The following is an 11,353-nucleotide window of genomic DNA, read 5'->3' on the forward strand; positions in this document are numbered from 1 at the left end:
AGATACATGTTTATTTGCGTCATGATAGACATAAACAGTAGTATATTGTAGTTTATCACAGATAGCCTATGATATTTTACTATTATTTATAAATATTTTTAACAGTGTTGTCATTTAAAATAATAATTTCTCCTTCATGGTCCGTCATAAAATGAATATTTAATAATTGTATACGAAAGAAAATGAAAAAAAATGAATTATTGTACTATAGAAAACACATACACAGATATGGATACATGATATAAATACGATACGATATGGTGATACGTTAATTTATAAAAAACTAAGATGTTCATATGTTGTACTACTAGAATTTTTTCTATTAAAATATAGCAAAAGCGTACCCTCTTATCACGTGAGTTGCAAACCGGTAGAGTAGTAATTTCACACTTTCAAAAAGTCAAAATTAATCCAAAGCGGAAAAAAAAACACAAAAATAATATAAAATTCTTTTCCACGCCTCAGTTTTTGTCATCTATAAATAGGGCAATTTCCCATTTGTAATTGTATCGACAATAGATATACTTGGGAGACAAGAAAGCCCATTTTTAGGGGACATTGGAGACAATGGAACCGAAGAAAGTGGCGATCATCGGAGCCGGAATTAGCGGGCTAGCGGCTTGCAAATATATTCTATCCAAAGGATTGGTTCCAATTGTGTTGGAGGCTAGAGGGGCCATTGGCGGCGTTTGGAACGAGACACTCAAGTCGACAGTATTGCAAACGCCTAAACAGATATTTCAATTCTCCGATTTCTCTTGGCCGAAATCGGTGACGGAAGAATTTCCGTTGTATAATAAAGTTCTCGATTACATCAGATCTTACGCCGAACATTTCGGATTGATGAAGTACATCAGACTCAACTCCAGAGTCCTTAGTATGGAGTATGAAGGCTTCTCCGACAAGGAGATTGAAGGTTGGACTCATTGGGGCAACTCTGGCAACGCCTTTGCTGAACATAGTAAATGGAGGATCAACGTCGTTGACGCTCGGACTAATGTTCCGCTCCCGGTGAGTTTAACGTTGCCTTTCCCACCAATAAACACGTCCTTAATACATATACATTTTATTTCTTGAATTTTCAAATTTTCCTTTTAGTCTTCCAATTTTCAGAAATATATATTTAAAAACTCCCTTTAATAATTTTTTATTTTAAATAATTATATGACAGTTAAAAAATAATAATTTTAGGATGAAAAGATAATTTTTAAAAATTAATTTACTGATTTAAAACTTCACATCATGATTTAAAATAATAATAAAATTGTTTCTAGAACCTTTAAAACCTATTATTAAAAAGAATAATTGCAATTGAGTGTATAAGATCATTTTAAAAAAATTGCAAATATAGACAAGTCTATCGACCATAGATTTCTATTGTTAATAGGCTTTTACCAATGATCTAGTCTATCACTTATAGATTCCTACTAATAATATAGTCTATTATTGATAGACTATTTAAATTTGACTATATTTACAATTTTTTTTACATTGTGTTATATCTGTTAATACTTTAGGTCTAATGTCTATATTTGCAACGGTCCTTATAAATTTACATTTTAAAAACTAAAAACCAGACTCAATATCAAAGAAAAGAAACTATACATGCGAGTATATTTCTAAAATGTTTAAAAAGGGAATGCTAGTAGATCATATTAATCTTCATTTTTCAAAAAAATAAATAAATAAATCAACAATAAACTAATAAAAAAAAAAGGAAAAATTGTTATAAATGTTAAAACAACTAAAAGTATTTTTAAGGATAACAAAATACCAATATCTATCTGTGATATACACTGATAAAAGTTGACAGACTATTATCATATATCACTGATAAATATTGATATTTTGCTATATTCGTAAATATTTTGATTCATTTTACTATGTTTAAAAATAAAGCTAAAACAAAAAAAAAAAATCTATTTTAAAGATTTATTGAAAATACAATAACTCAAATTGGACATTTTTGAGTAATGGGCTAAAAATAAAATGGAGTAAAACTCAATTTACAAGGACCAAATAGTATTTTAACCTAATCCAATGGGTTACGGTAGGTTACAAACTTATTTGGATTAGGTTGGTTTCAATTAATTAAAAACTTTACAGGATTGGTTGTTTCTTGGGTTTTCCTAAAATTAATTTTCATCCAGACAGTACCGAATCAACTTAAACTTATTATTAGATTACTTTTTTTTCTTCTTATGATACAATTATTATATATATAATCATTCTCCAACAATTATTAAAACATAAATTTTAATGCCATTGTAATATGAATTTCAATAAATATATTAAAATTGAGTTGTATATCTAAATTTAATATTTCAAATAAATACAATATATTGTACATATAAAAATTTCCTTTTCTTAAAAAATTTTAAATAAATGATTCGAAAAATTTATTTCAATCCAATTTAAAAATTTTATGGTTGGGTGGAGTTGAAAATATTCACAAATCGCATAACTTGGTTAGGTTTAAATTGCATCTCAATTCGACTCAACCCAACCATGAACATCCATTGTCTTATCGATAAGTCTTTAAACTTTCAATTTTCTATTGAATAGATTCTTTTTAAATTAATAAATATGGTCTTAAACTTTCAATTTTATTTTAATAGGTGTCTGTTATATTCAATAATTTTATATAGATATATTATACATTGAATTAATTTTGTGTTTAATGTATTATTAAACTTCTAATTTTGCATTTAATAAATTAATAAACTTTGAAAATGATTGATAAAAAAAATAATACATGTAAACAAGTTTCTTTTTGTTAAATTGAGTTTAGCTCGGGCCATAATCTATGTAGAATTTGGAGGTTATTTTTGAAATAATGAAAAAAAAAAAATCAAGGTTATTTACCCGCTTCAATTTTCACATGACAACGGCGGCAATTTTCAGGTGGTGGTGGCAGATTTCGTAGTACTCTGCGTCGGAAGATTCAGCGATGTTCCAAATATCCCCGTATTCCCTCCCAATAAAGGCCCTGAAGCTTTCAAAGCCGGTAAAGTTCTTCACTCTATGGAGTATTCCGCCATGGATTTCGAAAGTGCTACGAAGCTCATCAAGGACAAGCAAGTCACTATCGTCGGTTTCCACAAGTCCGCTCTCGACCTCGCCATGGAATGCGCCAATACCAATGGTAAATTTCAATTTTCCCCAACCCTCTCAAATTTCTCTCCTCAAACATCTCGATTTCTCCCTTATCCACCGTTTTCTTCCTCTCTAATTTGCAGGCCCTAACAAACCCTGCACTATGCTTTATAAAACCAAGCACTGGATCCCTCCTGATACTCGTCCATGGGGGATTTCTTTTGGTTTTCTCTTCATGAATCGATTTGCTGAGCTTATGATTCACAAACCTGGCGAGGGTTTCCTTCTCTATCTCCTCGCCATTCTTCTTTCCCCAATTGTAATTATCGTTTCTCTAACTCTATTTTTCTTTTCTATTTCTTTCTGTTTTGAAGTATTAGTGTCTTGTTTCTTTATAGAGATGGTTGTTCTCGAAGATTGTGGAAACCCATGTGTTGAGGAAATTAAACTTGGCCAAATATGGGATGGTGCCAGAGCAAAGCTTTCTACAAGACATTGGCTCCTGTATATACTCAGGATTGCCTGAAAACTTCTACGACAAAGTGGACGAAGGAAGTATAATTTTGAAGAATTCCCCAAGTTTCACCTTCTGTGAAGAGGGTGTCATGATCAAAGGAGAAACCAAACCGATTCGCTCAGATTTGGTCGTTTTGGCTACTGGATACAGAGGGGATTTAAAGCTTAAAGATATCTTTGCTTCCCCTACTTTTCGGGATTACATGTCTTTTGGTGATTTAATAGTTCCCATGTACAGGTTAGGCCTTTGTTCTTCCTCAAATCTACATATCTCCTTTAAAACTATTGAATTGCTCCGGAAATTGTGTTCACTCTTTTTTTTTTCCCTTAGATTAGATGTTGGTAGGAACTAGTTTAGATTACATAACTAAAATCAGAAGAAAACAAAATGGTTTCCATTCTAAAGGAATGAAATAATCTTGGCTCCATGCATACATTCATCATAACAGAGGAGACCAACATGAATCCATCCCCATATCATTGTTGTCCAAACTGTAATATCTGCAATGACTTGAATAAGAATAACATTCCTCAAGTAAGATTATATTTATTGGAGAATAAATAGCAGTACAGACAATGTTAAATCACCATTAAATCCAACAGATTACTCCTGATGGTCTATTACTAGGATCTCAAACACTCTAAGAGAGCACACAGAAATATATTGCAATATCAAGAGAATTTATAATAATAGCAATAGGCCGATTTTAAAAAGGCTATCTCTCTTCCAAGTCCCACAATCCCACCAAAATAAGACTATTAGTACTTACAAATTTATTAGTATGTTCTAATTAATAAAGAAATGTTACATATAGTGCACAATGGAGATGATCTCATTAGCCCTTCTATCTATATGGCCTAATATTGTAGATTTAGAGCAATTTTTGGTCATTAAACACAAAAGAGAATTTTGCTTGCCAACTTCGGAAGCTGTATCTAAAGCCGCAATATAATATATTTTTTGGAACCAGTTAACTTACTTTTATCAACAATCGAGCTTTTCATTGTAGAAGCTAGTACATATTACATGTAAGTATATTAACTTGAACTTCCATTTCTTGAATAACGTCATGATTGAGAACTACAAATTGAAACATATCACATTTCTATTCACACATGTTCAAGAAGCCACTTGATGAATTTATCATTTGTCTTCCATTTTGATCTTATTATGTTAGCATTTAGTCTTACTAAAGATTTCATAAGGTTTTATTGACAACAAAATATAGTAGAATCAAACCATTGTCGAGGTGCATGGAAGCTAACTCCTATAAACATTGAATCCCAACAATATTGTGCATTTTTGTTCCCATTTGTCCAGGCAATGTATTCATCCAAGAATTCCACAGTTAGCTGTGATTGGTTTTACAGAAAGCAATTCAAACTTGTACACCTCAGAATTAAGGAGCCGATGGCTGGCGGAGTTTCTAGATGGCACATTCAAGCTACCAAGCATCAAAGAGATGGAGAAGGACATAGCTAACTGGGAGAAGTGTCTGAAGCTTTATTCAGGCCCTGCCTACAAGCGAGGTTGCATTGCCATCTTCCATAATTGTTATAATGATCAGTTGTGTAAGGACATGGGATGGAACCCTAGGAGGAAAAAGGGCTTCTTTGCTGACTTGTTTCTGCCTTATGGCCCTTTAGACTATGCCTCCCCTTGATAATTTAGAACAAACAAACTTCCCCATATCCCTATGATATCCAATAAATGTTGCACTCAGCAATAGTCTAAGCTCTTTTTTTTTTTTTTCTTTCTTTCTTTTTTTTTTTCTTTTTTCTTTTTGTTTTTTTCTTTCTACTTCCTTTTAAATCATATTAGTACGATTACATAAGATATGATATGTGATTTCTGGTCTACCCATACCTATTCGAGTTCGTTAAATAACCGTTACATGATTGTTGATTTAGTTCAAATGACAACCAATCTAGTTGGTAAAAACGTCTCATCAAGTAATTTTTAAGTCTCATCATTTATACTTTATTAATAAAAAAGATACGTTTGAATTCTTGAGCCTAATTATGTATTAAAACATCAATTGCCAAAAATATCGAGTAGAAAAATCTTGAAAATCACATAAAATATTCAAATTAGTATACCTTTCTGCATTAATCCTTTTCTTACTATGTCAGCTTGTATCATATTAAGTCAATTATGTGTTAATAAATCAGGGTTACATGATACCTTAAAGGAGTAATGGTGGTTAATGTGGAATTCTAATAATTCTCATTTTTTTAAGGACTATCAAGCTTTTAAACCTAAGTTGGATTTGGACATTCACATGCTTCATTTCCACAAACGATATTATTATCAAACGGAACTTCCATAATTATTTATGCATAAAGTAATGTTATAAATCTTATAATTAAACATTATAAAAAAATTGTCAAAAAAAATTTATATCATAATTTTTTTTCAGGAGTGTTGATAAAATCAGAGTTACACGACACCTTAAAGGAGTAATGGTGGTTGAATATGAAGTTCTTATAATTTTCATCTTTTTAAGGGACTATCAACCTTTTTAAACCTAAGTTTTTTTTGGACATTCACATGCTTTTCTGGCTTCATGGGATTCATTTTAAAGAACCTAAAAACCAAATTGTTAATAAATGGGACCTCCATAACTAGATACATAAAAGTAATGTCATAAATCCTATAATTAAACGTTAGAGACAGATTGTCAAAAAAATCATTGTCAATTGTTATTTTATAGATGGATGTAAATTACTAGTTTCAATTTTCTTTTTTATAGTTTTATTTTTAAAAATGTATTAGCTATTGAATTTCTAGAATTTTAAAATTCCATTCTTAATTATCGTCAACGGTAAAGTAATCCCGTATAAATAAGGGTTGTTTTTAAATAGGGGTACCTGTAAGAATAGAAAAAAAATATTATTAAATTTGTTTTTCTAAAATTTACAAATGTAGCAAAAAAAACATAAAATCATATTTTTGTTCTTATCATTCCAAATATATGCTTATTAGTGTATCAACATGCATATCAATAGTATATTTGATATACTTTATATATGATATCAGTCATCTGATATACTTTATATTTGGTACATTAATTGACTAATATACCAAACATAAAGTATGTAAGTTATACAACGGATATGCCAAATTTCTCATTAATAAACTTTATTTATCAGTCAAGAAATACTTGTTCATTTACTATTACTCGCGGATTTAATTTCAATCCTTATTCATCTTTTATAGAATATTATTTTTCTAGTACATTATAATTAGCTTATAATGATTCAGACTGTTCTGTTAGTAACCATTTTGAATGAATGTTAATAAACTATTGATACACCAATGTTATACTTGAAATTAAATTTTGAACATGTGTGTTGATATATAATTGATATACTTGAAAAAAATGCTTTCTTTTTAAGTACTCATATGCTAATGATATACCAACGTTTTATACTTGAAAGGAATTTTGAGTTGATGTTGAAATAATACTAATACACAATGTTATACTTCAAATTTTATTTTGAAAAAAATGTTGATTGATACACTAATGATCTACTTGAAATTAATTTTTATGAGCATCAATATAATATTAATAAACTAATTCTAAAATCCCCAGTTTTTAATTATCTTAAATTGTCGCACTTTAATTTTCTTTAACTTTTGGATTTTGGAGCCAACTTAAAACAATTAAGGTGATAATTAATTTTATGTCGTTTTAAATTGATTTAAATATTTGGAAGGATTTAATTTGTATCAAATTGATGGATTTTATGCTGTTTAATTTTGGTTTTTGGAACCTAAATTAAGCTAATTTGAGAAGTTAATTGATTTATTAATTTGATATAGTCTTTGAAGATTTTGGAGATGTTGTGATAAAATGTTTATCTATTTTTTTAAAATTTGAAAAAAAAATGAAAGAATTAGGTATTTAAAATTAAAGGAGAGTGAAAAGAGGAAGAAAAGTAGGAAGAAAAACAGCAGTTTGGTTTTTCAGCAACAACTTTCACAAAATTATTGATTGCTGAAGCTTGAACCATTGGATCGTGCTGAAAATTCTGGACTTGGATCGTGCTGAAATTTAGTCAGCTCTATTTCACTAAATTTATACTTTATTGGTCAAAATGTTTGAATGAAAATGTGTAGTCATGAGTAACGGCCATTGTCAATGTACTTGAATGGTCAGATTGTTATAGTTGGTATCAGAGCTCAAGTTTTTAGGTTCTAGACTAACTTACATCTTAAGTCCAAAATTTTTCTTTGGCTCGTCAACGGATTCTTCGTCATCGCTAGGTACGACCAAACAGTAAAAGTATTATGAAAAGATTTACATAATAAAATATTTAATCAGTTTAATATCACAAGTTCTGTTCTACTGCTTGGTAATGTCTTTATGGAAACTAGTATGAGATGATTATTCAGTTATGACTTAAAAGAAATCGATGGATGTCAAAATTTACTTTACACCATCTTATCTTATGAAAGGACTACTAAGAAAGAATAGATAGTTTAAAGATCTTTAAACTTGATAAACTATGTAATGTTATGATATGGAAGTGTAGATAGTAAAGGATGTATCTATCTAAGCCATAGAACAAAGTAGTCCAATTGAGAATTCACTAAGGAAAGGTGATAGGTTTTGGCATTAGGTAATGAAGTTAGTGATAGAACAAATAAATCCCCTCACAAGGCCCGCAGTCAAGTATAAGGTTACAGTAGCTTTATAAATAAGAAAGAGAGGAAGAAGAGACTATAGCTCTATTAAAGGCTACTATATATTAAAGTCAAAATGTTTCAAGAGAAATTTTGAAAGGATTAATAGGTCATGATCTTTTTTTCTTTGGTGTTGGAGATTGGTGGGTTGATTAAGATGTTGTGCTTTGGTTCTTCATGCAAGGTGCCTAAAAGGAAGAAGAATTACTAGTTGAAGTTATTGGCTATTGATTAAAGCTTTTGAAAGATTATCATTACTCTTGTGATGTTTAAGGTGGATGGACTAAATATGGTACCTTGGGCTTTTTTTTTTTTTTTTTTTTTTTTTTTTCATGTGCTATGCCCTAGAGGGCTGGAAAGGTTCAAGTTGAGAAGTAAGTGAACTTAAGGTGAAGAATGTCTCCCTAAAAGTACCTAGTTTAGTTGATGTGATTAAAAACAAAAGTTATAATTTGAAAAGTACCTAAGACTTGAAGTGGAAAAAAAAAGCTAAGGAGAGATAATCGAAAGTGGAGTTCTTAGTAACAAAGATTATCCAATATAGAATGTACTATGAGTTTGCATTGCAATTTTATTGTGAATAATGGGAGTAGAGATACATAAAGGAAGTCTTGCCAATATAAAACACAGGTCATTCATGAAACTAAGGTTGTTGATGGATAGGAAAAAAAAAAGTGGATTTGAGATGTTAAGAAATTGTAAAGGATTGAATTCAAGATACTTCAAAGGTGCTTATGTTTTGTCTGTCTTTGTTGTGATGAAAGGACTCGAGTTTAATTAGCTATACTAAGAGGGATGATAAGTATTTGGAGTTTAAAAGCAATGTTAACTTGTGGAGGATACTCTGTTCTAAAGTTTGAAGTTTGGAATTGAATTGTAGATTATTATAGATAATCACATGGGTTGCTTGGTGTAGAGATTATATTTCACTTGGAAAATGGAAAGTGTACCTTAAAATTTGTTGGCCTCACCAAATATAAGTGTAAAAAAAATAATAGTGTTTAAGAAAGGTTTTATTATATTGAGAAGGTAAAAGAAATCCATATTTTGAGATCAAAGACTAAGTTTTGTTTAACTTTCTAAGTTAAGAGTTGGATGTTCACCAGCGTTTGGGTTTGACTTGAGCTGTCATTGCTTTGAAAATTTATAGATGTTATTTAAATAGAAGAAGGTATAGATCTTTATGGGCAACTAAAGTTTAAAGTACTTATTTACTTAGATTGATGAAGCAATCCCAAAACAAAAGAACAAGGTGAGAACTAAGTATCAAAAGCTTTTTCAAGACTTGAACTTTCAAGAGCGGAAGTTCTAGAGGTGAGAAGAATGTAACATCCCAAGTTCTAGATAAATTTGGGTTAATCATCTTAAATTGTTGGGCTTTAATTTTATCTAGTTTTTGGATATTGGAGCTAACTTAAAACAATTGAGGAGATAATTAATTTTATGTGGTTCTAATTATCGGCATGCTAAAAACAAGATAAATAACAAGGGAAAGAGTTCCATACCAGTTGAAGACAATCTTCGACACTTTGGAACTCAACGCAGCGGAACCCTCCACGTGATCTACCAACGCTCAGCAGCAGCGTCAACAACAACAGCACGAAAAACCGCGAACACAAATGTCATGGGGACGACACCACCACTAAAGAGCCCCAAGTATTATCAGAGTGAAAACCCAAAGGGTGGTCTTTGGTGAATTTGGTAGAAGAAGGAGGAAACACGAATCGTGTAGCCGTAAGCAAGTGGGAGGAAAAAAGGCGTTATTGCATAGCACGGTGCTTATCGTTTAGGAGAAGCTACACAATCGTGTAGATTTTACTGAACGATCATTTAGGAAAAGATATACGATCGTTTAGCAAAATTGGCACACTATACGATCGTTTAGAGAAGCTATGTGATCGTGTAGGTGACAGTGTGCGATCGTTTAGGCCTGAGGTAGATGATCGTTTAGGCGGAGAGGACTATCGTATAGGCTCCCATTTTACGTAAGCGATCATTTAGATGTTCGCCAACGCACACTCTCTCTTTTTCTCTTCGGACGATCGATTGAACGATCCAAAAATGAAAACATTTTTCATTTTAATTCATCGGTTACAATAACCGACGCTAACCCCACTAACTCACGTCCGAACGTGAAGTTTGGATTAATTATCAAATAATTAACCAACTAATTAATTAATAAATATAATCATATTTATTTTTTATCCTATAGGTTGATATCACATATCTACTATAGTATTTTCTCCTCTACTTGAATATAATCATATTTATATCTAATTTCCTCCAAAATAATGTATCTCATACATTTAGCCAATTATATCATATATAATTAATCAGTCCAATTATATCATATATAATCGAACTTTCTCTTGTCAATTTGAACATTTCAAATTAACCCAAATACTAGTTCTCGACTTTATACAAGTTACCCAGGGGACTTAATGGACCTGTGGCTCGAAGCTCCAACGGTCCGTGAATAGCTGACTAAACTCTTTAGCCATACGATCCACCATCCATTAACTGTCAGGCATTCCACTAAAGACCAATAGCTGAACTTTTCTTACACAAATATATTTCTGTATCCATCGGATATAACCAATCATGAGTACGATGACCCTTCACAAATGCTCGTAATACAACTAGCTAGGCCAAATTACCATTTTGCCCCTGTAGTTACATCTCACTCCTTAAGTACCACTGATTCCTTAATGAACAATACAACATAGTCCAACTATGTGTGAACACCTCTCGAGCCAGAGAGAAGGTGTGTGCGCCACATCGTTCAAGTCCAAGAATCAACCCTTAAAGAAGCTATCTATCTACTTACCTCTGTCTCGGGGAAGGAGTGAATTCCATCTTATGTAGCTTAGTTCCTAATCCCAAATCAGACAAATCCCCAAAATGGTAGGTTTGAATCGGCGACCTGACCACTCGCACCCATACAATCAAAAGATCGCCCTCAATGGCAGGAGTTCCCAACTCACTCAGGATTGAGGTCATGTTACCTATGGTCATCCTAGTGAAGTGAAGTCTCTGTCATGAATGTGTGTT

The 11,353-nt window shown here is 31.4% G+C and overlaps 1 protein-coding gene across 2 annotated transcripts; it reads left to right on the forward strand.

Moving 5' to 3' along the window:
• The first annotated feature begins 502 nt into the window (after window positions 1-502).
• On the forward strand, window positions 503-5,347 carry LOC120088793 (probable flavin-containing monooxygenase 1). 2 transcript variants are annotated; one of them, XM_039046234.1, is made up of 5 exons: window positions 503-1,011; window positions 2,905-3,145; window positions 3,240-3,415; window positions 3,495-3,850; window positions 4,984-5,247. In XM_039046234.1, exons 1-5 carry the CDS (start codon window positions 568-570, stop codon window positions 5,093-5,095), a joined length of 1,329 nt encoding a protein of 442 aa, XP_038902162.1. In that variant the 5' UTR covers window positions 503-567; the 3' UTR covers window positions 5,096-5,247. The 2 variants fall into 2 exon arrangements, with proteins under 2 accessions (XP_038902162.1, XP_038902161.1); XM_039046233.1 differs by having other exon boundaries at window positions 504-1,011; window positions 4,934-5,347.
• The last annotated feature ends 6,006 nt before the right edge of the window (window positions 5,348-11,353 follow it).

Source organism: Benincasa hispida, chromosome 10 (assembly GCF_009727055.1).
Source record: "Benincasa hispida cultivar B227 chromosome 10, ASM972705v1, whole genome shotgun sequence".
Classification (NCBI taxonomy): domain Eukaryota; kingdom Viridiplantae; phylum Streptophyta; class Magnoliopsida; order Cucurbitales; family Cucurbitaceae; genus Benincasa; species Benincasa hispida.

Coding starts and splice junctions, on each gene's coding strand:
- LOC120088793 (XM_039046233.1), top strand. CDS start 568: ATGGAACCGAAGAAAGTGGCGATCATCGGAGCCGGAATTAGCGGGCTA. Junction 3,416..3,494: donor CCATTCTTCTTTCCCCAATT/GTAATTATCGTT, acceptor GTTTCTTTATAG/AGATGGTTGTTCTCGAAGAT. Junction 3,851..4,933: donor TTAATAGTTCCCATGTACAG/GTTAGGCCTTTG, acceptor CCATTTGTCCAG/GCAATGTATTCATCCAAGAA.